Source organism: Dreissena polymorpha, chromosome 14 (assembly GCF_020536995.1).
Source record: "Dreissena polymorpha isolate Duluth1 chromosome 14, UMN_Dpol_1.0, whole genome shotgun sequence".
Taxonomy (NCBI): domain Eukaryota; kingdom Metazoa; phylum Mollusca; class Bivalvia; order Myida; family Dreissenidae; genus Dreissena; species Dreissena polymorpha.
In genome coordinates this window covers 8,324,863-8,351,011 of record NC_068368.1, presented here as the reverse complement: position 1 = coordinate 8,351,011, position 26,149 = coordinate 8,324,863, and the positions used below count along the sequence as shown (strand labels likewise).

Here is a 26,149-nt window from a genome sequence, read left to right as displayed (position 1 = left end):
TTAAACTCCCAACGCTCAATTATAGAAGACATCGTGGAGATATGATTGAAATCTATAAAATCTCAAGTGGTAAATATGACCCAGAAGATTGCAGACTTTATTTAGTGGAAGAAAGACCATTCTGTGCGTGAAACAACTAGAGGAAACACACACAAAATTTTTGTACAAAGACCAAACTTCAGTTCGCGAAAACACTGCTTTACACTGAAAGCAGCTAAAAACTGGAATAGTCTCCCAGACCATGTAGCAAGTGCTAAAACCATAAATACATTCAAAAACAGACTTGACAATCATTGGAAAAACAAAGATATGCTTTACAACTATAAGGCAGCGATTAACTGTAACACCGGAAGTCACACAAGTCGCGACCTTGAAGAATTTAATGAAGACTTTGAATCACGCGAAGAGGCTTGACCTGTGCTGGGAAACATCCATAAGTATCCATAAGTAATAGGCAGGAGGTCAACAAAACTTTGAAAAGTTGATTCACTGAACAAATTTAGAGAAACAGAAAGATTAATTTAACTTTTTTCATACCTTCTGTTTACCATTTAACTAGTTTCTGTTTTATCGGTCGATCTTCTTTCGAGCAACATTGACACGAGAAAGTGGTCAAGAGTTGAAAAAGAAATAACGTTCGCAATTTGTTCAAATAAAATTTTGGCATATATATGTTACTATAAAAAGATTTGATAAAATTATCATCCAATCGGGACAGGGCTTACCCACTGAACGTGTGTATATCATCATGTAACCTATTTTTACGATGTGCGTTCACAGAATGTTTCATGCAACATTTTCTGGGAATCGTGAAAAAAATTAAGAATTTTCATTCAAATAAATCAAAAACATAAATTTGTTGTGTTTAAAATAGGGCAGTGGTCTGCAATTTGTGCAAGTTTAATGAAGAGTACCGAAAAAATGCAAGAAATAAGCATACATTTGGACTATTTTATTTTAAGTAAGATTTTTAAATACAATTAATCTGGGTTTTTTCCTTATATTAGTTGTGTTTGTAATTATTTTCAAGCGTAGTAATATAAGTAAAAAAAATACACTGAGCGCATGCGTGTGACGTCATCACGAGAGCCGCGTTCTTAATGTAAACAAAGTGATCGACTTTGGGTCATGCTCGACTTAAGGTAATTGGAGGATATTATAATGGGTAATACGTACATATTTGCATCTTATTGTTGAAAACAAATTTAAATGTTTGAAATAACAACAGGTAATTAAGCAAAACAATATAATGTGCTTCCCTTTATAGGCATTGGCCAACACCAATATTGAAGTTAGGCTGTAGACATAACAACACGAAGTCCTGTTTTTACACCTGATATCATGTTGAATTGGAGTTCGCTTTTAAACCAATGTAAGAAGCTTTACGGGTTATCCAGTGCACTTATATTTCTATAATTAAAGATAATTTAATATTGACAAATAGGTGTGATAAAATGTGATAGCATTTGAACCATATATATATATATATATATATATATATATATATATATATATATATATATATATATATATATGTTTTTATAGATCTGATGTAAACTATCTGTGATATATATAAATTGTTAACAATTAAGACTGTTGATTGTATTGATATGTTGTGTGCACAAATAAAATTATTATTATTATTTTAAGAATTGAAAATTAAAAAAGATCAATACAAACTTAATTGTAGATTTTTTGTCATTAGTAAGTCGTTGCCCCAACAATATAACTTTGATCTATCTTTACATGTTTTTATTTATAGATATGTGGCATCAAAACGTTCGACTAACCCACCTACTTTAGAATCTGATAAATGCATGAACTTCTCTGACAAGTATGAATATGGTAAGTTATGGTCAGAAGAGAAACGAAATTATTTCCAAATAGTCCAAACATATATATTCTAATAATGTTTTATTGACTTTGTGCATATGCAGGAATTTCATTTACGTTTAGGACGGAATGTTGTCTACAAATTTAGAAGGGTAAAATAAGGGTTAAATTATACTTAAGCTTAAAAAAGAAGCAAGGCGTTGTACTTTATTATTTTTGTCCAAGATGTAAATGTACTCCCAGTCTCCTGCATATGTAAATATAAGTCTACTTGTCTTGTATTAATGTTAATAAACTTAAACTTACATGAACAATGCTTCCATTAGTGATTGCATTTATCTTTAAGGAAGAAGCACTGCGCAAAATCACACAGACCAGAAAAGTCATCTTTGAACAAACGCGTTTTGCGTATCTTCCAAACTGTTGGAGCTAATGCTATGAAATTCGTTGAACTTATTGTATTTTTCTATAGCATCAATAATTTAAAGCTGGCTTAAACTTTCGTTTACAACATAAATATATTCAACAAAAAAAGCATGTGAACAAATATGTTTTATACATTTTTTTGCATATGTAGAATTTCAACAAACTCTTTTTCAACTGTTGCAATTGACGTCATGTGATTGTGACGTCATTTTCTTTATTTTATAACAAAATGTTTACTCCTGATGGAGGTCTAAATTGACCGAAACGTTGAGTGAATAGATATTTTAAAAAACAAAAGAAGTTGTTTCTCTGTTTTATATAATTATTTATTTAACAAACTCTTTTCAAACTCAAAGTTTGCACAATTGTGCTACTGTATTTAACACATTTATTATTAAACAAATTATTTATAATGAGGCAACAAAGAACATCTATTTATATAATAAACACACAATTCGATAACAAAACGAACTAGTTTATACTGCTTGATATTGCAAAGTCTTACCCAAAGAAAGACATCATCACACATCACAAATTTCTCTTAAGTGAGTGTGTTTCCATGCTTTTGGTATGATTTTTTTCTTGTCATGCAGAAAAAATATATGACTGCTTCATGGTTCAATTGTATATGTCAAGGGTAAAAGTCCAGAGTTATTTTCCTTTATATATTCATTAAAGGGGCCGTCCAACAGATAAAGCGTCGTATCGACGCGATTCGATATTTTGGGAAACTACAAGGATTGCTTATATAGCTAAACAATACCGCTTTGAATGTGAGCGTGGAATGTCGAGTGGTCTAGGCGGGAGGCTTTTAACTCCAGTAGTGCGTTCAGTTACAGCGAACGTTCGCTATAGTTCGCGAACGGTCGCGAACGTTCGCTATTGAACGCTCGGTTCGCCGCGAACGTTCGCGAACCGAAGCGAACCCTCTCGGGAGGTAGTTCGCTAGCGAAACCAAGATGGCGGACAAATAATTATGTTGTATTTGTTTAGTGTTACTTCGATATTATTTCCTTTTTTTGTAGTACATAAAGTGAATTGAACAATAAACAAAATGTATAGGAGGTTTTGGGGATTTCGATAATAACGTCACGTTTGCGCATCCTCAAATTTTGGCCGCCGACACTGCTGCCATTCTGCTATTGTTTGCGTTTGATGATCCGCATCGTGATAAGATTTCAATCATATTCGCGACCCATTTTAAGAACAACAAAATATTCAGAAATTGAAATTCTTCCATATTAAATAGAATCCAATGAATGAACACAAATAAGGACGAAAACAAACAACAAATTGGTTGATTTTATGTTATCAACATAAAGAAACTATTTCAACCTATATGTCCGTAAAGACTTACCTTGTTACAGATTAACTAAATCCTCTTGATACATGTAAATGTTTTTATTTAATTGTTCACACCAATTTTGACACTCCTTATTTCAGCATTTTTAACCACCCATTGTTTAATTGCCCCTTTGCTCATCACAAACCGATTATCTCGATATGATCAGATACTGTCCAGACAATAACTAAGAAAACAGGGTGTCATAAACCCAGGGACCCATATTTGTATGACTCAGTATGGGGTCATTAACCACATGTGTCTGGTCATTAAACACAATTTATGATACCTCCGTGTCATCTCTGGGCATATTAAGCCAAAAACTTAACAGTTGCTTTAATAAAACATTTGAACATATTTAAAAAATAGACGTACATTTGTTCGAAATGGATTAACAGGAACTAATAAGTATATATATAAGCCAGTTTAAACATAACACTTAAGTGTTTTATAATGACAATACATTTAAAATAGTGTAGAAATTTACTGCTTCACCATTATCGTATTTAACGGGTACCTGCAAATGTAAACCGATATAATAATGTGTAAAGATCGTGCGTTTTTGCAGTGTTCGAAACATCATCGTGAAAACAAGCAATCGCGTTTGATCATAATATCGATATAAAAAACTTGGGTAAAATAAATGTATAGATTTATGGTATAATAAAATGCCAGAATGGTATCGCTCATAATCACTACATTAGAGTTTTCAATATACATGTGCATTCAAAGACAGTTCAATTCGCAAAATATGCAGGTGTTGTTGTTTTCCATGTGAATGCTAAAATTTATTAGTATTTTCATTAAATGTAAATGAAACGAAAATTCATTCAATGTAAAAGAAAATTACAACTACATTTGAAGATTATAATGTATTGCGCTATTTTAGGGCTTTGTTTTATAACTGATTCAATGCACCTTTTACACTAAATTTCGATCGCTAATGAAAAATAACACTATCGCATCCACACCACTTATAATTATATTCAAATTATTATAGTTTTTTTTAAATATCTGTGAGTTAAGTACTTTCTGTGTTATTAGCGATTTCCGCCATCAAAATCGCTACAAATTTCTGGGAGCCGCCATCTTGAAACGTTCACGCCAAACTTATCGTTCAATAAGACCGAATCGGAAACGAACGATCATTGGCGAACGTTCGCTGTAACTGAACGCACTACAGGACTCCAGGAATCCAGGGGTCAGTAATTCGAGCCCTGTTGAGGGTTATTTTTTTCTTTTTTGTTAAATTATATTATTGTTGTTTTTTTTTACTGGAGATTTTTAGTTCAAATGTTTAAATTTATCAATATTAAGCATTTAATGACAAGCTTCAATACATGCCAAAATCGGTTGGACGGCCCCTTTAAGTTATTTTCAAATATGGCAAAAAAACTGACGTGAACTACTGTGCATAAACACGATACATGTGAACATAGACTGTGCATAAACATGATACATGTGAACATAGACTGTGCATAAGCACAATACATGTGAACATAGACTGTGCATAAACACGATAAATGTGAACATAGACTGTGCATAAACACGATACATGTGAACATAGACTGTGAATAAACACGATACATGTGAACATAGACTGTGCATAAACACCATACATGTGAACATAGACTATGCATAAACACGATACATGTGAACATAGACTGTGTATAAACACGATACATGTGAGCATAGACTGTGCATAAACACCATACATGTGAACATAGACCGTGAATAAACACGATACATGTGAACATAGACCGTGCATAAACACGATACATGTGAACATAGACCGTGCATAAACACGATACATGTGAACAAAGACTGTGCATAAACACGATACATGTGAACAAAGACTGTGCATCAACACGATACATGTGAACAAAGACTGTGCATCAACACGATACATGTGAACAAAGACTGGGCATCAACACGATACATGTGAACAAAGACTGTGCATCAACACGATACATGTGAACAAAGAATGTGCATCAACACGATACATGTGAACATAGACTGTGCATAAACACGATACATGTGAACATAGACTGTGCATCAACACGATACATGTGAACAAAGACTGTGCATAAACACGATACATGTGAACATAGACTGTGCATCAACACGATACATGTGAACAAAGACTGTGCATCAACACGATACATGTGAACACAGACTGTGCATCAACACGATACATGTGAACAAAGACTGTGCATCAACACGATACATGTGAACAAAGACTGTGCATCAACACGATACATGTGAACACAGACTGTGCATCAACACGATACATGTGAACATAGACTGTGCATCAACACGATACATGTGAACAAAGACTGTGCATCAACACGATAGATGTGAACATAGACTGTGCATAAACACGATACATGTGAACAAAGACTGTGCATAAACACGATACATGTGAACAAAGACTGTGCATCAACACGATACATGTGAACAAAGACTGTGCATCAACACGATACATGTGAACAAAGACTGTGCATCAACACGATACATTTGAACACAGACTGTGCATCAACACGATACATGTGAACATAGACTGTGCATCAACACGATACATGTGAACAAAGACTGTGCATCAACACGATACATGTGAACATAGACTGTGCATCAACACGATCCATGTGAACATAGATATATTTTTGGAGTTAGCTTCTTCGTAACATTTGCATCAACACGAAGCCAAACAGATATATTTTGCAAGAGTCTAAAGAGATAAAATTGCCTAATGATTGCATAAAAGCAGGATTCTGCTTCAATTTCATCTTGTAATAATAACAATAATTCATTCAATATTTTTACTATCTGCTGGTTCAGTGTTTTACATCTGACATTTGTTATGTCGTAGGTAAGTTTTGCTTACAGACAGATACCGACGTTTTGAAATGATTGCTTTTTCTTAACAGCCCACAAACTTTGAAGATTACAACATCACACATTCTTTCAGTCCGTTGCAAGTTTGATGTGTCCAGAAAATTTTCGTTTTGGAAAATTTATTTAGACCTAATCGAGCTAGTAATGTGTAAATAATCATTCTTGCTACATAAGCATGCAGTCACTTTTGCTCAGCAGAATACTGTACGGATTTTTTGAACGCAGCCTTTTACATAGCAGCTTCTAAAACTAAAAAAAAAGAGAACCAATACAATCAATACAATGTATGGATTTATTAGTTTACTTCAAGCATGTATGTATACATACTTTGATTATTAACTTTTGCAACAGTTTGGTTCATTTATGTTGATAGCAGTCAAATATCAAGAATCTAATTCCTTAAAATACTTACATTACAACGTACCCTTATTTTATCAAAGGAATGTTTTCAAAAAATACAACTGATCAACGAAATAGCTGGGAATCAGGCTAATCAGGGACGACACTTTGCGCTTTTATGGTATTTTTAGTCCCTCCTTACCGAAAATTAAGTTAAGGCGGAAAGTGTCGTCTCTGATTAGCCTGTGCGGACTGCACAGGCTAATCTGGGACGACACTTTACGCACATGCATTAAGCCGAGTTTTCTCAGAACACGACTCAAATAATGGAAGTTTCTTTACTTTGAGACATAAATATTGGGGACAATGTGTGTCGTGTTATTTGTCACCACGTGTAGATCCTTGTCGTTATCTAATTTACGCCATTGCAGCGTGCTGGCATTCTGCTAAAAGCATGTTGATAAGACACTGCGGTTTGTTGCTATATATTTATTATGACTCTTTACTTGAGATAAATCATAAATAATGTGCTGTAAGTACACTTGCCTTATATTTATAAAACGTTGTTACTAGCTAGACTTGCGAGGAATCTTCGATTTGTATCCATATCCGTGGTTTAAATCACGCTTACGATTTAAAATTGTTTGGAAATTATTGTATTAGTTCTGACATTATAGTTTATATAAATCATAGATAAACTAATTTTAACATTCTTATCAAAAGATTTGTGATTGAAAGTTGATTGTACCTTTTTTTAAGAGAACTACAAACGTAAGAATGTATTGTGGAATTTTATTATTAGGTCTGCAAATACTTTATGAAAAGGTAGATTTTTTGACAACGTAAGCGCAGTTAATTTAAAAGTATACATTAATATATCCGTCTCGTCCAAATGACAGATGATAGAATTACAAAGAAAGTATTTTTGTGGGATTACGCACAGAGACACGGGTGATGTTCTGACCTGAAACGCGATTTTGAGCCATTCAATTTACTCAATCTGTATACGTCTTAATCAATTAGCAACTTGTCGCTGGACAATGTTTTATACCATGCTAAGGAGACCTTAACACGTACGTATGAAGACCAATTACATACTGGGTGCTGACGAGGTATAATCGTAGTCCGTTTCGCTACGACGTCGGGTATATGTTTTACTACGAATACATTGTGTAAATACACATGACATGGAAGAACGGATTAGTGGAAATTTGTGTTTAAAACAGGTAAGATTATGCTTTTGTAATAACAAAAATCTGAATTTAAGTAAAATGACATTCATATATCTGTTACATCAAAATATGATTCAACATGCATCTGGTTTATGCGGTTAAACATTAAATATACCGCTGATTTATCAAACCGAAGTCAAGATTCACTTTTAAAAAATGCAATTAAGGTTTCTTACTGTGTTTAATTGACACAATTTTACAATTTCCATATTGATGTATGTATCGTTAAGCCACTGGTGTGTTTAGAAATGTGTAGGGTGACCCAGTTATTAGAAATAACGGCTAAATAGTATTATTATGCATGATCGTGTCTATAACAGTATACGTATATGTCTCGCTACGACAACGCTTTAGTACGGTGGCATAGAGGTTTTGGACTCCTCTTTTTTCTATCTCGTGGTCACGACATAGTTAACTCGTGGCTACGAGATAGAAAAAAGAGGAGAGCAATTAAAAAAAAAGAGAAGCACCGCTCTTTTTTTTTAATTGTACGCCGCTTTTATTTAGTTTTGCACTCCTCTTTTTTCTATCTCGTGGCCACGACATAGCTAACTCGTGGCCACGAGATAGAAAAAAGAGGAGAGCACCTCTATGCCACCGTACTTTAGCGTGTATGCGTTTCATGGAGTGGCTGGATGTTTCCTTAGAGGAAGATGTAGTAACAACGACACAACATGGTCAGAAGCGCACAGTCGACATGGTAATGCACATTATTATGATATAATTAAATTCACGACTAGGCCAAAGGAAACGATCAAAATCGAAATTCCATATATAAGACGGCAGTTGAGAGTCGAGAACCTAATGTCGTCGGTCTCAATAAAAATTACGCATCTTCACCTTGTGACAATCCCTTATACGTTCTTTTGGATAGAGACCGACCATAGGTATACGGTATTCTTTATCAAATAGCATTCGAATCTCGTTATGTCCAACTCGCTTATCTCGAAACTCTGCTTATGTCAAAGTAAATCCCATGTCCCAACTTCGATCCTTCTTTATCTCATACGGATTTTGCTTTTACATCGTATACATCAAAGCGATTTTCTTGAACATCTGTTATCGCCAACTAATTTTGAGACGAATTTCACGTTATTATACACGATTTTACCTGTAAAATCAACACCTGTAACAGCCGTAAGGTGTGGAAAGTAGGACCAAATGGCACAAATCCGCAATTACCTAATCAATGTATTGTTGTTAAGGTTTGGCAGTGGGTTTCTGTCGCAGGTTATTGTTTACTGCGTACATGACGGCCGGTAAATTTACCTCGTGTTACAATGCGGTTAAGGCCCAGTCTCACTATGATGCCGGCGCAGCCCCGATGCGTGATCAGGCATCTACCGGGGTGAACCGGGGCCCTACCGGGATGAACCGGTGCTCCACCGGGATGAACTCTGGACGACCGGGGACAACCTGGGCTCCACCGGGAAAGTATTAAAATGTTTAATACCTCCGGGATGAACCGGGAGTCACCGGGAACGACCGGCAACGACCGGCGTGGCACTGGGAACAACCGGGACTGCACCGGGAACAACCGGGACGACATCGTAGATCCACCGGGGCCCAAACAGACCCCGGCAGAGCTACGGCGAGCCTGGTGAATGCCGACAGAGTCCCGCTATAGCTGCGGTACATAAGTAAACCGGCGCTCTAACGGTGCCATCCCGGTTGTTCCCGGTGCAGTCCCGGTTGTTCCCAGTGCCAAGCTGGTCGTTGCCGGTCCTTACCGGTGACTCCCGGTTCAAACCGGAGGTATTAAACATTTTAATACTTTCAAGGTGGAGCCCCGGTTGTCCCCGGTTAAACTTGGTCGTTGCCGCAGCTCTGCCGGGGTCTGATGCCGGTATAGCCCCGTTGAGTGTCGGCGTAGTGACGGTATACCGGGGCTCTGCCGGAACGCTGCCGGCTTTCACCGGGGATCAACCGGGGCATTACCGGCGACAACCAGGCTCTGCCGGGGCTTCACCGGGATAAAACCAGTCCGGGGTTGACCGGAACTCTGCCGGGCTGTTGACCGGCTTCAACCGGAGCGGCACCGGGAAATAGTGTGACCGCGTTAATTTTTATTTTAAGAATCATCCCGGTTCTCGCTGGGCGACCTGCGGTATTAAACCGGGATGGACCGGGGCTTTACCGGCAATAGTGAGACTTGGGCTTTACTTTCGGATTTCCTTTTTCTGTTTTCGTCTGCGGGTTTCGTCGAATGTTTATCTCCAACCCCAGATATCTCCAACTATTGTGTCCTTACAACTTCGAGATAATGAGAGTCGACTGTAAATTAAAATATATTGCATGCGTGCAATTTTATACTCATCATACGTCTTTACCGAAGGTACCACTGACTCGGGAAATATCTGACAAAGGACAGATTTTGTTGGTGTGTTTATTCGTGATTTCCTTCGCACAGGACTTTCTGTCACTGTAGAATTTGTCGGAATTTTCAATTTGCCAGAAACTGGATTGAATGTAATATTTTCACATATTTTTTATGTCGCCACCCAATATATTGAACGTGCGATTTCTGTATTGTACACCTAGTGCAGTGTCACAAGGCATCTCCCACATAAAGGAAACCTTTTCGTTTGTATGTTCATGCGCACAATGAAGCACAGCATCTTTTGCACTGGGAAATGGCAGTCTGCAGTAACTGCAAACTGCATGTGATATGTCCTGAAAATGATACAGACACTTCGTTGAGTAACCTATATATTATATTTGTACTTCGTAGCACAGCCAATACATACTCTGTGCGAAGCCTACTTGCAATTTGCGACTTGTACTTTCCTTCGATACAAAGCATTTGAATGATTAAAATACATGTTCGTAACCTGTTTTGTACTTTAAAATGTGTAATGTACACTGAATCAAAGTAACATGTAGTTTTATTTAATTTAAGTTACCGTAATTGGCTATTTTGACAGAATAACCACCTTATGCATTGCTTCAAATCAAAATATTTCGATTTTAGCTCAAAATAAATGTAAAGGTTGCAACTACGCACATTTGTTATTAGTTTGTTATTGAAAATAAGTACTTACCATTACTGGATGTTCCGTTCTATAATACCAGAAAAGATGAAACTCGCCTGATTAAGTAGTGTATTTACACAATGTTTTCGTACTGAAACATATACCCGACGTCGTAGCGAAACAGTCTACGCTTATACCTCGTCAGCCCCCAGTGTTACAACAAGATCTCGTATCCCAACCTGATCGCATGGCTTACCCCCCGGTCACACATAGAGGCCGCTTCTACTACGATCAAAGCGTGGCGGAAAACGTGGCCGATCGTGACAAATCGCAGGAGAAACGTAGAGAAGTCTTCATAAGCGCAGTATGATCGCGGTAGAGTCTTCATAATCGGAGTGCTCTACGCTCTCGCCTCGTTTATTTTGAACTTGCTCAAAACTAGCGTAGCGGGATCGTGGCCAACAAGAAACAAGAGCAAAAAAACAACAAAGAGCCAATTGCTCGATTTAGACTCCGATCGGCCTCGATCCGCCCCGATCCAAACCTTTTTTCAGATCGTGTCTTGATCGGGATGATCGTCGTACAGTCGCAGCTCTGTGAGAACGGGGGGTTACCGAAAAATTAAACACGAACTTGAATATGAAAATTATGATGTGTCTATACAACTACCAAAGCATGTGAGATCTTACCTTGCTCAAATAAGAGCGGGCATCTTGCTGCTGCGGATTGAAACCGGGCGGTTTAGAAACTTAAAGATCGACGAAGGATTGGCGTACTGTGTGAAGAACCAAATCAGGTTGAAACTGAATACTATTTCTAAATTGAATGTCCGTTCTACCTTTGTTGAAGATTATCTTTTCACGATTAAATCAAACATATATACATTCCGTGTAGCGAGAGGCTAGCATGTATGCTGACTGATAAGATACTTTTATTTTTTTATAAATATACATGTTTTATTCAAGATTGGTATATAACACGCTTCGAAGAATAACATATATCTGACAAACATAAAACGCATCCATATGTGCATACTTTTGTATATGGTAATACTATTACTTATTTGTACACAAACTTGCAATACTATGAAGTCCATATGCTAGTAATTAACAGATGTAATTTATCTAAAATATCCATATTTATACGTAAAACAATGTTACTTTTTTATTATCGAGATCCTAACACTTTCAAGCACTTTAATGATTTAATAATGTGTCTTGTTCTGTGAAAGCTGGTCATAATGCATGTGCGTAAAGTGTCGTCCCACATTAGCCTGTGCAGTGCGCACAGGCTAATCAGGGACGACTATTTCCGCCTAAACTTGATTTTCGGTAAGGAGGGACTTCCTTGAAACTAAAAATACCATTAAAGCGGAAAGTGTCGTCCCTGATTAGCCTGTGCGGACTGCACAGGCCAATGTGGGACGACACTTTACGCACATGAATTAAGCCCAGTTTTCTCAGAACAAGACACATTTGTATGACCACACCATAACAAGACTACATCCTAACATCCGTTAAACCAATGATTGTCTTTATAATATGCGTCACTTTAACAAAACATACAACAACTACTTTCCGTAACTTGCTGTTTATTAGACCGCAGTCTTAAATCTGTTTTTTTTACTCCTGTTGCACATTTTATCATTTAAAACTAAGTTGCAGCAAAATTCAAGTGGATTTGAGAAGCCTGTCGGAGTGTATGTGTTAGTAATTAGAAGAAAGTGCAAGTACATATGACGTCACTAACTTAAAGCACGCATCATAAGTTAACAATAGTCGGCGACATCCGTTCGACTTAGTGTCCCATGTTTTGTTTTCTAAGGATAAAAACCACTGAAATTGGAATGTACTGTCAATCTGCGTCTTTGGCATGGCATCTTTACGCCGGCATTGACTCCCGTTAAAAGTTTGCCCGTTATCCGAGCGCTTATTGTTAAAATAAACACAGACATATGCAAAAATAACAGATAATTAGAACTGTGAAGTGTATCATACTGTTTTAGGGTTGATCGTTCTATTTTCTCTAAGTCACGCTAAGTTTGTGCATTTCCGATTCTAACTCCTGCTGATCTACCGTTAGACGAGGTCTTCGGATGGAATTAATCGCTTCCGGTTCACCGATCCAATGAAGGTCACTAAGGGAGTGAATTCTCTCTGTACTGTCATGGAGACTTTCCTTCGACGAGCTGGAAGAGTTACCACCCGTTTTACTGACGGTTGATATTTTCCGCGTCCTGAGTAACTGAGGGGAGCCGGACGGAGTGCTTAATTTTCCGGCATGACGCGACGAGATCAGGTGTTTTCGTGCCATTATCTGATTGGCAGCCGACATCGAATAAGTGCGTCGACGTGGACTTTCCTCCTCGCGTACCTCTTTGATATTGAACAGCGGTCCTTTGGGGCTCGTGTTCAAGCAAAGGTCCTCGAATTCACGAGACTGCCGACGACGACCATTGGCTGCATATGCTTTACCTGAATGAAAATAAAGCAATAAATATACATCGTGTAGTTGTGTCGTATTGTTTGTATATTCAAATGGAAATGGTAACAAGCTCCTTCAATGTTTCGCTATGAAATGTTGGTTTTGTAAAACCGACAATATAACTGTTAATGTCAATTGAGATATACATATACTATTAATTATTGCTACATTTGTGTTCATTTCAGAAAGAAATTGAAAAGCAAATCCACCAAAAATCTAACATGTGATTTTTATGACAGCTTGAAGTCTTACTATAATTCTATACATAATTGAAAGTGTAACACCATATTTTAATACTACCTCTTTTTAATGTAAAATATGTAAAACATTACTCTGTGGGTATCCCATACAAGTCCACCTGTGTACGCCAAAGTTTTAGTCCCATGTTTAGCCCGATTATGTCCTGAATAATGCCCAAATTTTAACCAGTGTATAGCCGTTATAAATAACGTGACAAATGTATGAATCCCCTATTGGTACAGGTGTCAAATCCGTCAAAAGGCCCAGATAGGTAGCATCTGCGCATGCTTGCTGGGCATACACTCGACTGCAACAAAATATGCATGTTAACATTAAAGTTCTACCGGATTCCTGGTGTCTTCGATCTTGTTCCGGTGACCTGGGAGTCTTACGGAAGGTTATCGGATACGGCTCCAAAGGAATCGGAAGTTCGTGGTGCTTCTTCTCCTCTCGACTTGTCTTTCGGTGATGCTCCTGTTCATGGGCGTCTGCAGCGAAAATAACACGTCAATTTAAAACCATCAGTCAAGAATCATTAGAAGTAGTAGTAGTAGAAGTAGTAGTAGTAGTAGTAGTAGTAGTAGTAGTAGTGGTAGTAGTAGTAGTAGTAGTTGTAGTAGTAGTAGTAGTAATAGATGTAGTAGTAGTAGTAGTAGTAGTAGTAGTAGTAGTAGTAGTAGTAGTAGTAGTAGTAGTAGAAGTAGTAGTAGTAGAAGTAGTAGTAGTAGTAGTAGTAGTAGTTGTAGTAGTAGTCGTAGGAGTAGTAGTAGTAGTAGTACTAGTAGCAGTAGTAGTAGTAGTAGTAGTGGTAGTAGTAGTAGTAGTAGTAGTAGTAGTAGTAGTAGTAGTAGTAGTAGTAGTAGTAGTAGTAGTAGTAGTAGTAGTAGTAGTAGAAGTAGTAGTAGTAGTAGTAGCAGTAGTAGTAGTAGAAGTAGTCGTAGGAGTAGTAGTAGTAGTAGTAGTAGTAGTAATAGTAGTATAAGTCGTAGTAGTAGCAGCAGCAGTAGTTGTAGTAGTAGTAGATGTGTTGAGGTTTATGAACAGCGTTAGGATCAACCGATCACAGGCCAGAGTTTTACTTTTGGGTCAATATTCCCTTTAAGGATAAACTCATAAATTAAAAAGAAGTGTAAACTCTTCAAACAGTTATACATTAAACTTGTTTTGATGTTGAATTCATGAATGTATATTCTACAGACTGAAGAACCAACTCCTACTGTTCTAAATTACCTTATAAGAATATTATATTTTGCAAAAACACACACACATATTTCTATGTTTTTCTTACATATCTGATTCCCGTTGTTTATTAAAAATTATTCAGACTCAAGTTTAGTAAGATTGATGACGATATAATTAATATATAAGCACTTGTACTTTTCTGAGTCATACCTCTAATATTGTTGACAAGATGGTTTTTAGCCTTCTCCATGTTCATATGTCGCAGCTGGTCCTTCACCAGGCGTTCCTCCCGCGACAGTTTGCTATTGGCTAATCGCCGCTCAGATTCTATTCCCAGAGTTTTTTTCTGTAGCGAGTTCCGTCTTGCAGAGTTTTTTACGGAGCATTCTTTATAACTCTTGACACTTTCTTTAAGGTATCTCTCGATGTCAGCTTCTTCTGATGTCGACATATTGTTGGCTGTTATTTGAGAAATGAGACAGATAACGATAGAATGCGCTGTGATAATAAAGAGTGTTATTATTATTGTATAGAAAAACACAAATAATAAACGTTAAAAAATCCAACTCGCATATTTCATCTGAAATATTTGAAATCCTTCACATACTGAGCGTTTCATACAGTGTGATGATATTTCATTAAAACATTTTGATCGCGTCGAATTGATTGCACATTTAAGACAAGATAAGTGTGGTAAACGTGTTAAAATGCCTAACCACACGTGCTTTTGGATAATAAAATACGTGCTTTTGGATTAAATCTCGCTAGAACTTGTTTAAAAACCTCTTAAGCTAAAGTGACAAGAAGAATATATATGCTGTTAAATTAACAAGTTAATGTTTGCTTCGTTTTATTTTAAGATAAGAAGCAAAGCTGAATATTATGTCTTCAACACTCGGGGAGTTTTTCCTGTGGTTCGATATCTTGTTATAATTAAAATATTTCATTCAAACACCCCTTATCGTCGGTTGGTGAATCATGATCTAAATCAATAAGATTTTGCCGTTCTGTCCGTTTCATTGAAGTGTGTTCCATGATTAATCAGCATACCTTTCGTCTGAAAAAAGACAACGTTTCGTACAATAACAACCTATTAAGAGTACAGACATGCTCGTTGTGCATCCAAACTGGATACATAAAGGCTAATGTGCTACCGGGAAGATAACGACACATGCTCCTGGAAACTTAAAACTAAACAAGGGTCACAGGCAAAGGACATTCGCTTCTATAATGACCGAACATAATCGTTTTAAAAGGATAGTTTCAAATAACCCCACGTCAATGTCCTTAATGGGATAGTATTATAAACACTATTTTTTTATTTATGCATAACCTTACGATGACTAGCTACACAAAACGCATAACATGCAATTTCAATAGTTATGAATTATAAGAAAAAGATCGTGTTGTTACTGCGTATTTATTGCAATGCAAAATTACACCGAATAAAAAATACTAATTTAGTAATATTTATGGAACGTGACTAAATGTTAAAACGTTTTGTCAATTGCCTTAACTGGCTACATGTGACAACTTCTTAAACGCTCTAAGGACATCTATGTAGAAGAATTCATATAGGTTTTCAGAAAAACATGTTTTCTAATCCATTATTGTATGAATGTACTTCACATGTTATGCTCAAATTTGTCGTTATATTAATAAATACTGTTTAAACCAACGTGACTTCTGTGAGATAAGTTTATAATAAATCTCAATTTGTGTTCACACGTTTGCATGAAATAACCTTTGTATTGGAAATAATAAAACAATCATCATCAATCAATTGATACAACATCGTATTTATCCAAATATAAAAAAGAATATAAGTGGTCAACAGTAGTGAGCTTGTGTTGATTTAATGGTAGACTCTTACTATAACCACTGTCGTTCATATTGAACAATACATTCGTTATAGTAAAATTTTAGTTATACGTTTTTGAACTCATTATTACAATGCGTGCTGCTTAAAAAAAAGAAGAGAAAAGCCACATCTTTTGAAATTACCGACTTCTACTTTTCGCAGTGATATACCCTTTATGTAATGTTTTATTATTGGGCCTGTACAATTATGTACATAATGGGTATTCTTACTTTACATTTGATTCAATACATATTTTTATATTTACAAATTTGTACGCTTATTAAATAAAATGCTAACAAAATTTAATAAAATTTTACTTCGTGTAAATTAGAAATTGGTTGTAACAAGAAATTTCCCCCCCCCCCCCCCCCCGTTACTAAAACTGAAAGGCCGATCGCGCTATTACGATATAGTAAAACACAACTATCTATCTAGAAAAAGGTGTATTTTTCCACTTTTGATGTATGAAATTCATTTGACATCAAATTTATATTAATTATCACTATATTGTTGTAATCCTATATTAGACTTAGGTTGAAACACATTTAAGCCTCAAAGACCGACGAATCAACCTAATATTTATTGAAAGCGTTTATTTGCATAATATGTAGGCCATATCGACGCAAACATTGCATTTTTTATTTATTGGTCCTTGAAAAATTTGACCGAGCCGTTGTTTGCAACATTAATTTTTAAGTTGGTATCCGATAATTTCCACTTTTTCTGAATATGTTTGCGATTAATATATCATTGTCAAGTTCATTTGTCAACAAAAAGCGCCCCATATACTGAAGCGGTATAGCTCTTAAAAAAAAGGTGAACGTAAGAACATAAAAGTGTCTATCCTTAATCTATCTTCACAAAAGTATATATTTATGATTTCCCATTCTGAAAATTGTATTGCAAATTTTAATGTATTTCGTTCTGACACCCAATACACAAATCGTTAAGTATATAATATAATATAAAATACTATAAAATACTATAAAATACTATAAAATACTATAAAATACTATAAAATACTTTAATATACTATACTATAATATAATATTATAACTTTATTTTATGAAGAATTCACATTAAGGAATATTTATTTTTTTACAATTTGGTCTTCAGTAACATTACACAAGTATATATTTTGAATCATGCATACGAACATACAAGGATAAAAAAGAACTATACAGTTAAATGTCATAATAACTTCCTTATCAATTCCGACGACTTGGACGACGACGAAGTCGACGACGACGATGATGATAATGACGATGATGATGATTTTGATATTACAAAATAGGCAAAATATGATACAAAAATCAATATTTCAAAATAAATCACATCAGACACATCACAACAAAGTATTAACATAGAAAAATACTATCGCGTGAGCATACATGTATCAATGACTTGTTTGTAAGTACTCTTTAAATTTTATTTTGAATGTAGTATTCGAAGACACTTGTCGGATACTTATTGAAATTAAATTCCATACGGTTCGTGCACGAAACGAAAACGATCGTTTCCCATAATTTGTTCTAAACGGAATAGATGATATATCAGTGTGGGTGGTGGATCTAAAGAGCGTACACATTGTTATTTGAGATATGAATAACATTAGTCAAATAAGACGGCATTGCGCCTATCACAATCTTATGAACAATAGATCCAATTAGGAAAGTACATCTGTTATTAAATGTCAACCAACCAAGTTCTTTGAATAAGGAAGCTGAAGGAGTTTAATATGGTTTATTCAGTATTATTTTAGCAGTTTGGTTTTGTATCGAATGTATTTTACGTAAGTCTGACTGTGTTACTGAACACCATAATGCGCAACAATAATCCATAGTCGTAAATATCTATGAGTTGTAAAATAGTTTCTTTGTTTCATAGTTAATAAAAGAGTTAATTCGTTTTAATAAGGCCAGTTTTAATTAAAGTTTACTACATACACTGTTTGTGTGCGATTGTCATGTAAGATGCTCATCAATTGTTACTCCTAGTAAATTAAATTCTTGATTTGTTCAAGGATAATGTCATTAATATTAAGTATAAGATTGTCAGTAGAACTACGAGCTTTTGATAAATTTACATTTAGTTTTGTTAGGATGAATTGACAAAACAATAGACCTGTCCATTTAAATAGTTTTCTGCAGTGTTTCATTGTTTGCCAGGATCTATACATCTTATATGCAAGGGCAGTTTTAGGAATACTTTTATTTCGATTTGTTCATCGAACTCAATTAAAAGTACATTAGTATTGTTTTTCAATTGATATCATTATAAAGCCGTACCAAATGTTTGTATATTTAGAGACATAATGGTTTGTGACAAACTAGCAACAAGACAGGCGACACATTACTTATGAGAGTTTTTAACATGATACATTCACAACGTTTTGATGGTTTTAAACACACGTTTATTTAGAATTATTATCCATCATTAATCTTAGGGTTCAAAATTGATTGAATATGACAAATTACATAATGTTGTATTTATGGCGGTGATACAAATATGCAGCTTTTCAACACTTAAAATTTGGAAAAAGTGTAACTTCATATGGTTACGTTTCATTATGTCAAACAACTTTGTAGTGTCCTTATTGGCTACATATTCGTTACACTCTGTAGTTCACGTTTTTTGGTTTGGTGTTGATGTATTGAATTTCAGGGCAGCGCTTGACAAACGTTTGCTTCATATACGTTTCTTGTAGATACAATAAGTTTTTTTAATGTGATCAAAGCATTATATAGCTTTATATCATTAAATATGAAAATGTTGAAAAGGATCCTTCTTGAAAATAGCATAGTGTATAGCAATGTCCGACAGTTGATGATACATTACTTTTTAAAATGTACATGATATTGCTTCACCCCGAACATTATAACAGTTTAGTTGAAACCTATTATTTTAGCTCGATTACATCGAAAGCCTCATGCTTATTGATACGCTCTTGAGTCCGTTTCCTGGGTCTAGAACCAGTTCTTGGTGTCTTTGGGGGGGGATCTAAAGAACGCCCCCACAGTGGGGATCGAACCCATGACTTTCCGGTCGCTAGGCGGAAACCATATCCATATTACCACGGTGAACTCAAACAGTTTAACTACATCCTCTGGAATTTCTCTAACTAACTTGTGATAATCGTGTTGTAGACATAAATACCTAAAGTATCGTATATTGCATAGGTAAAAGGTGTTAATAATGGCATTCGAATACTTTTCATTATCGTAGCTAGTTAAGGAGTTATAAATTCAATAAGCGTGAGTAAATAACAATGACGAGAACAAGATAACAATGCGATGACCTAGATTAAGCCAGATTTGATGAGTACAGCCGGTTAAAATTGAGTTATACAGGAGTATATAAGAATTCTTACTAGTAGTTTTTCAAAGTAAGCCTTCATCGTTATACTAATACTGTACTACACTGTACTCATTAATTAAAGGGTTGTACGGCAAACTAAATCACAGTTCATTCAAGAAAAAGTGTTCGAAGTACCTTTGTGGATCGTTCAATACAAAACGATTTAAAGTTCTAATGCGCATCCAATTTAATAACCCTTTTACATCAAGGTATCGGAACGACTTAGTGGTGTTAATTGACCTATGCATAGCAGTATAATGAACATTTACATGATTTGATAAACAAATGTAAAGATAACTATATCTTAAAACGTCTGAGGTTTGTGACTTCCATGGCCTAGTAGATTAGCATTTACAACGCTAATAATTGTGTTATTTATATAATGAAAGGTTATGGTGTTTTTGTTAGAATTGGTTTTTAAACATTAAAATCATATAATTAAAACATTTTTGCACTTTTTTTGACTGCACAGTCAATTTGGCGTTCCAATAACTCTTAAAATTCTTCATTTAAATTGTGTTTGTTAATAAATCTATTATCATTTAGATAAATGAGATAAAAAAAATTAGTTTGTTAAATGACATGTTTTTATTTAAATAAAGCAACATACACTAAAATGAAATTCGTATGTATACCTGCTATTATTCCATTTAATTAGAATGCGTGCCCAAAATACAAGAATCCAATCTTATCATAAAATTCGAACTAAAAATCGAGCCGTTTTATCTTAAGCACACCAAGGTAAGTTTAACGAAAGTTTAAATACGAAAAAGAACGTCATTTAAAGCTCAATGCGTGATGCGCTTATAAAATTAAATTTCGATAAGACAATTATAAATAGGTCAAAAAAGTAGTGTCTTTAGATATTAAATTGAAGCAATATCTCAGATTCGTTGAAGTGTCTCTATTTACAAGAGTGTAATCTGCTGTAAATATGTCACCGTCAATACAACATTAGAAGTAGAATTTATCACTCGCAATAAAAGGCACACGCTGTTTTTTTTATGGCCATAATTTGTACAAATGACCTAAACACTCCAATACTGCGATTCAAGTTTAATTCATTTTTTTGTGCTTTACAAACGTTTCTGTCCTGCTGACGCAGAGTCTCGCTGTTTGTATATTTGTGTGGAACAGATTCTAGCATTATGCACATATCGTTTTCATGTTTTAATTAAAATAAATATCATTTTACGAATATTACATTCTTTATACGTTAAGAATGTGTGTTGTAAATTAGTTAAATTGTGTCGTGACGTGTTCTCTCGTGAAAGTTTTCGGGAAATTTCACACAAGATAGTTAACAGGCAAGCCATAGAAAAAACTATGGCCATTCGAAATATCATTTAGCTTGGTTAGAGTTAAATAATGATTGACATATAATCAAATAACTATTTTCAGAAAATTCACAAGAACTTATCAGGTAAAGGATGTATTTTGTTTTCCATCAATATATCTGAATTTTGGTATAGTAAAATTTATGAGACAAACAAATTTATGGCTTATGAAAAAAAGACAAGAGACTAATGAACATTGTTCACTGTTGCTCAAGTAACTTGTACAAAGAATGGGGGGATGTAGATGAAGCGCTTTAATGCCAGGTATTTGCTATAATGGTCAAATAAAATGTTGGGTACTATAAAGTAACATGAACTAAATATTCAATAGCGCCATAAAGATGCACCTGATTTATACTGATTTACATTCTGTAAATAATTAACTGTGCAAAAAAAGTAAATAAATGTGTACAGGATCGACAAGATAACATTCCAGTCTAAAAGAGATCTTTTGCAAGGCTTATATCTTTGCAATAATTTATTTCAATACTCGGGATAAACCGCACGTTTTTCCGCGAGATTTACGACGTCCTTTAATCCAGATAAAGCTTTATTTTCTTTACTTGTGTGATATCTTGTTAACTTTGTTTAGATAGCGATTAATTATTGTCCATGGCATTTATGGAGATGCACTTTAGTCGTGAGCACGGCTATTTGTTTTCAATTTATATGTGCAGCAGTGGTTCTTTCGTAATTAATGCATTAATGATAAGAATGTTTGTATGTCTCGATGGTTGTTTGCATGTATTCACCGAATCAATCAATACGGCAAAACAGTTTCGCCCAGCTTTGAATAATTAAATACAATACAAATAACATAGGTATTATGTACAAGATAACTATTGATGCAAAGCATCAAAGAGCGTCGGGAATTTCAGTGTAAAAGGCACTCAATGAAGTTACATGGAACGATTTTTTTCTACTGTAAATATTTATATATTGGCCGGTTATTTTAAACAAAATAGAAAAAGATACTGGTATAACCATTATCTATGATTTTCTGTTATAACCCCCAAATAACCATTATCTATGATGTTGTGTTATAACTCCCAAATAACCATTATCTATGATTTTGTGTTGTAACCCCCAAATATTTCATAGTTCATTTTATTTACATTGGTTTCCTTTTTTTACTGGAATCCGTGTGCAGTTTTCATTAATGGAACAGAACTGTGTAGATTTAAAAAATCTGCTTCATCTTGTAAGCGTAATTTCATATTTTTCTCAACTTCAAGGGGAGATGATTCTGAACTTATTCTTACGTTGCTCATTTACGACAGGGGTTGAGTACTCATTGACATGAAAACACTGTAAAAGTTTTACTGTGTTTACGACCCCCCCCCCCCTACCCTCTCACACATATATTTCATCGGCATAATACAAACAAAAAATGGTTAAAATAAAACAGCATATTTATTAAAACTAAAATGTCTACATCAAAACAAAAAGTTAACATTGAACACAAATAAAACAATATGATTCTACTGGGGATCGAACCTTAGGCCTCTCACATGTGAAGCGAGCGTATAAACACTACACTACGGAACCGCTTGAAAAATCACCTTCTAACTAAGATATTAATAAGTGACCGTAGTGTAATGGTTATCAATAAAGCAATAAACCGTGTAATCGCTGTCGTCTTGTAAAATTGAAGAAAATACGCGTTAACCAAAACTCGAACAGCAAAAGTCTGCGCTATTGTTACAAAAACAACAAAATAAATATATTTTTATTATGTTTTGTTTTTATACAAAATCAGAAAGTTTAACCGGTTCGCGTATTAGCCCAGTCCCTGTGATCTTTTATTATTGCCCAGTCACTGTGGTCAGTTATAAATTAAAAAGAATTAGCTTTGCATTATTGACAATACATATTGTAGTAAATGTAATAGGCACAAATGCAGTACTTATTTACACTAATTTACACAAAAAATCACCACTATGCAAGATATTCTGACAACAAAAATATATACATTGATCCGTAAAATAACTTCTCCTCCCATAAGTGCAAAAAAACGTATTACATACGAGTCGCCGCACTTCAGTGCGACGCCAATGATGTATCGTTTTATCTGGTCTCGAAAAATTAACAGTACAATGAAGAAATAGTTCCCTCCCGCTTCCTTTAGGACCTTAATTGCAGATAATAATGTATTGTTAATAATAAAATGTACAATTTCTGTCCAAGAGATAGCCTGTGATGCCTTTAATTCATATCGTGTAAGTAAACTATGTTCGTATAAAGAGTCGATAGGATAGTGTATGTTCCATTTGCCACATAACATGATTTTCTTGCAAACAAAGTAATTGGAGTGGAATATACATCGTTCTATTTTAGTATATATTTTCTATGGAAATAAATTGAGCTGACTTCGGTGCCCAAGACTTTTCGAGCAGTAGTGAAATAGTAGTTGTTGTTTTATCATAAGTTAAAGAGCAGAAGAAGTGGTTTTGTTGATAGTATTAGTTGTTGTCGTAGTTTTAATTAGATAGTACTATGTGGTAGATAATAGAAGCGATTAGTAGTAGTAGCAACGTGTAATATAAAGGTAATGCACACTCTTTATTTGATAAAGGTTTTAACTTATACTGGGCAGTTTTGCTTGCAATGTTATCAAAGTTTTGTACAATTTGAAAAGTGTAAAAAAAACTAAATGAAAAGGCAAAAAATTTTGAGAAATGCTTAAGAAGAAATATCAACAAGGTGGAACTGAGTAAAGATAAAATAATATAAGATTCGTCGATTTCGAGAATGTTTTTACGTGGCATATTTTGCACTAACATGTGTTAATATGTAAAAGCGTTTTTTGTTTCCACTACTAATCAACTGACGTGACAACTGATTATGGGTGTTTACAACGCGGAGCATTTGACGTGATGACTATTTCATTAAACCTGCCCATTTGCCAACCATATTACTTAGGTAATTATCGTTTTAGATTATTATCAACGAGGCGTTGAATTAGTTTCTTTAGCGATCATGAGAACATATGTTAAATACATAAACACTTTCTTCTAACAAACAATATCTTTATATACAATAAGTATATCTATATAGTAACTATATAATAACTTACCAATAACACTTGAGCTTGTACGCAAATTGTAAAGTCCTTATCTATATCATTGTCCTGAATCAAGATAGATCAGTGTTTTTGAACAAGTCAATTCATAACATGAAGTTTAAAGTGACTACAAGTCCTACAACTCGGTCATTTCTTTTAATTGTACAAGTAATAAACAAGGTACAGGTGTATCTTAAAACGGTTATTAATGCGTTTTATAAAACTTCTTTTGAAACAGAAGGCGATAAGAGTATACTCAAACAAATCGCTTTCGTTTGTTTTATTAAACTATGTGATCAAATATTTACACTGTAGGAACGGCAAAGGTAATACCGTCGGAACAGATATATTTTTATTCAGCTTTATTTTCACTCACACACAATTATGTGTCTAAAATATTTTGATCTTGACTGATAATGCGCTTATTTTATCAGATTAAAAAAATCGACCACATTCAAAGCCATCCGTATTCTGCTGTTATCCCACAATATTTTGAATGCTGAAACAGTCTGAATATTTCTGATTTAACATCAATTTGTACAAAGCATTTGTAATATATTTGATTTATTCTCAAAGCAAGCTTGTATTTGAAGAAAATTAAAAATTACTATAAAACAGTGCTAAAACTGTAAATAGTTTAGCAACAAAGAAAATGTTAATAATGTTAGCGAACTGTTAAATATTTGCACGCTTGTGATATGTCCATGTCGCTATTAAACTTGTCTAACGTTATGATGCTATCTTGATACCGAGCTATTTTGGTAGAATAAAGCGATATTTAAAGACTCACTTTTTTCCTGAAAGTAACATCAAAATGTTACTTTTTTCTATCCGCCCATCTTATTGGTTCGCATTGTATTTATCCATTACAACTTAAGTTATTTTAATTTAACTATGGGTGTTTATTTCATTTCGTTAAATACGACAATCAATAATAGGGCATGATTTATAACCTTGTTGAATACCGATATTATACAATAACTGAGTTAAATTGCAACGTCACCGGCACACTGTAGCACGCAATTTCTCAATTAGTTACCCCTGTTATAACATACAAAGTACGTTGCGTTAAAATCGTTGCGTTTTAAGACCATTCACGATTATACTCATGTATGACCTTAAGGAGCTTTAATTATATATTTTACTTGTGGAGGTGTAGTAAACAGGTATTGAAATTAAAAAGCGTAAATCAAATTCAATTAATAGATTCTCAAGTAAAATGAAAATCGACGACATGTTTTCTTTTCATCTAATTGTAGTATTAAATTATTAAGTATCAGTGGTATGAAGTCATGCTATCGAAACATATGTTCGAGTAATACTCAATCTTATAAAAGGGGCAATACCCCGACGCTGCATTAATATAATTCCCATTATCAGAAATGAAAGTTTTTCAGAAGAATGCGCGGTATGGCGCCATATTTACACGTATTTCTTGCATTTCATCAGCAGTTTACACTTCTGATATCTGAGTTCTTCACTATTCTGCAACATATTTTTTAATTTTGTTATTGAATAACATAGCAATGACTGTACTTATGTGTATGCTTACTAGTGTAAATGAATAATCAGTGTTTTGTGTATG

General features: G+C 34.6%; 1 protein-coding gene across 4 annotated transcripts in view; it reads right to left on the bottom strand.

Annotated features, from left to right (window-relative positions):
* Positions 1 to 11,953: 11,953 nt before the first annotated feature.
* The window catches only part of LOC127857144 (uncharacterized), a 99,377-nt gene continuing 85,181 nt past the window's right edge, over positions 11,954 to 26,149 (bottom strand). The window contains exons 1-5 of one of the 4 annotated variants that reach the window (XM_052393525.1): positions 24,577 to 24,701; positions 15,901 to 16,002; positions 15,156 to 15,404; positions 14,108 to 14,251; positions 11,954 to 13,513 (exon numbers count right to left, since the gene is read on the bottom strand). In XM_052393525.1, coding sequence (XP_052249485.1) covers positions 13,065 to 13,513; positions 14,108 to 14,251; positions 15,156 to 15,404; positions 15,901 to 15,925 — 867 coding nt within the window. In that variant the 5' untranslated portion in view covers positions 15,926 to 16,002; positions 24,577 to 24,701 and the 3' untranslated portion in view covers positions 11,954 to 13,064. Of the gene's footprint in view, positions 13,514 to 14,107; positions 14,252 to 15,155; positions 15,405 to 15,552; positions 16,003 to 20,798; positions 20,956 to 24,576; positions 24,702 to 26,149 lie in introns of those variants that run through there. The other 3 variants (XM_052393524.1, XM_052393527.1, XM_052393526.1) reach the window with 3 other exon arrangements.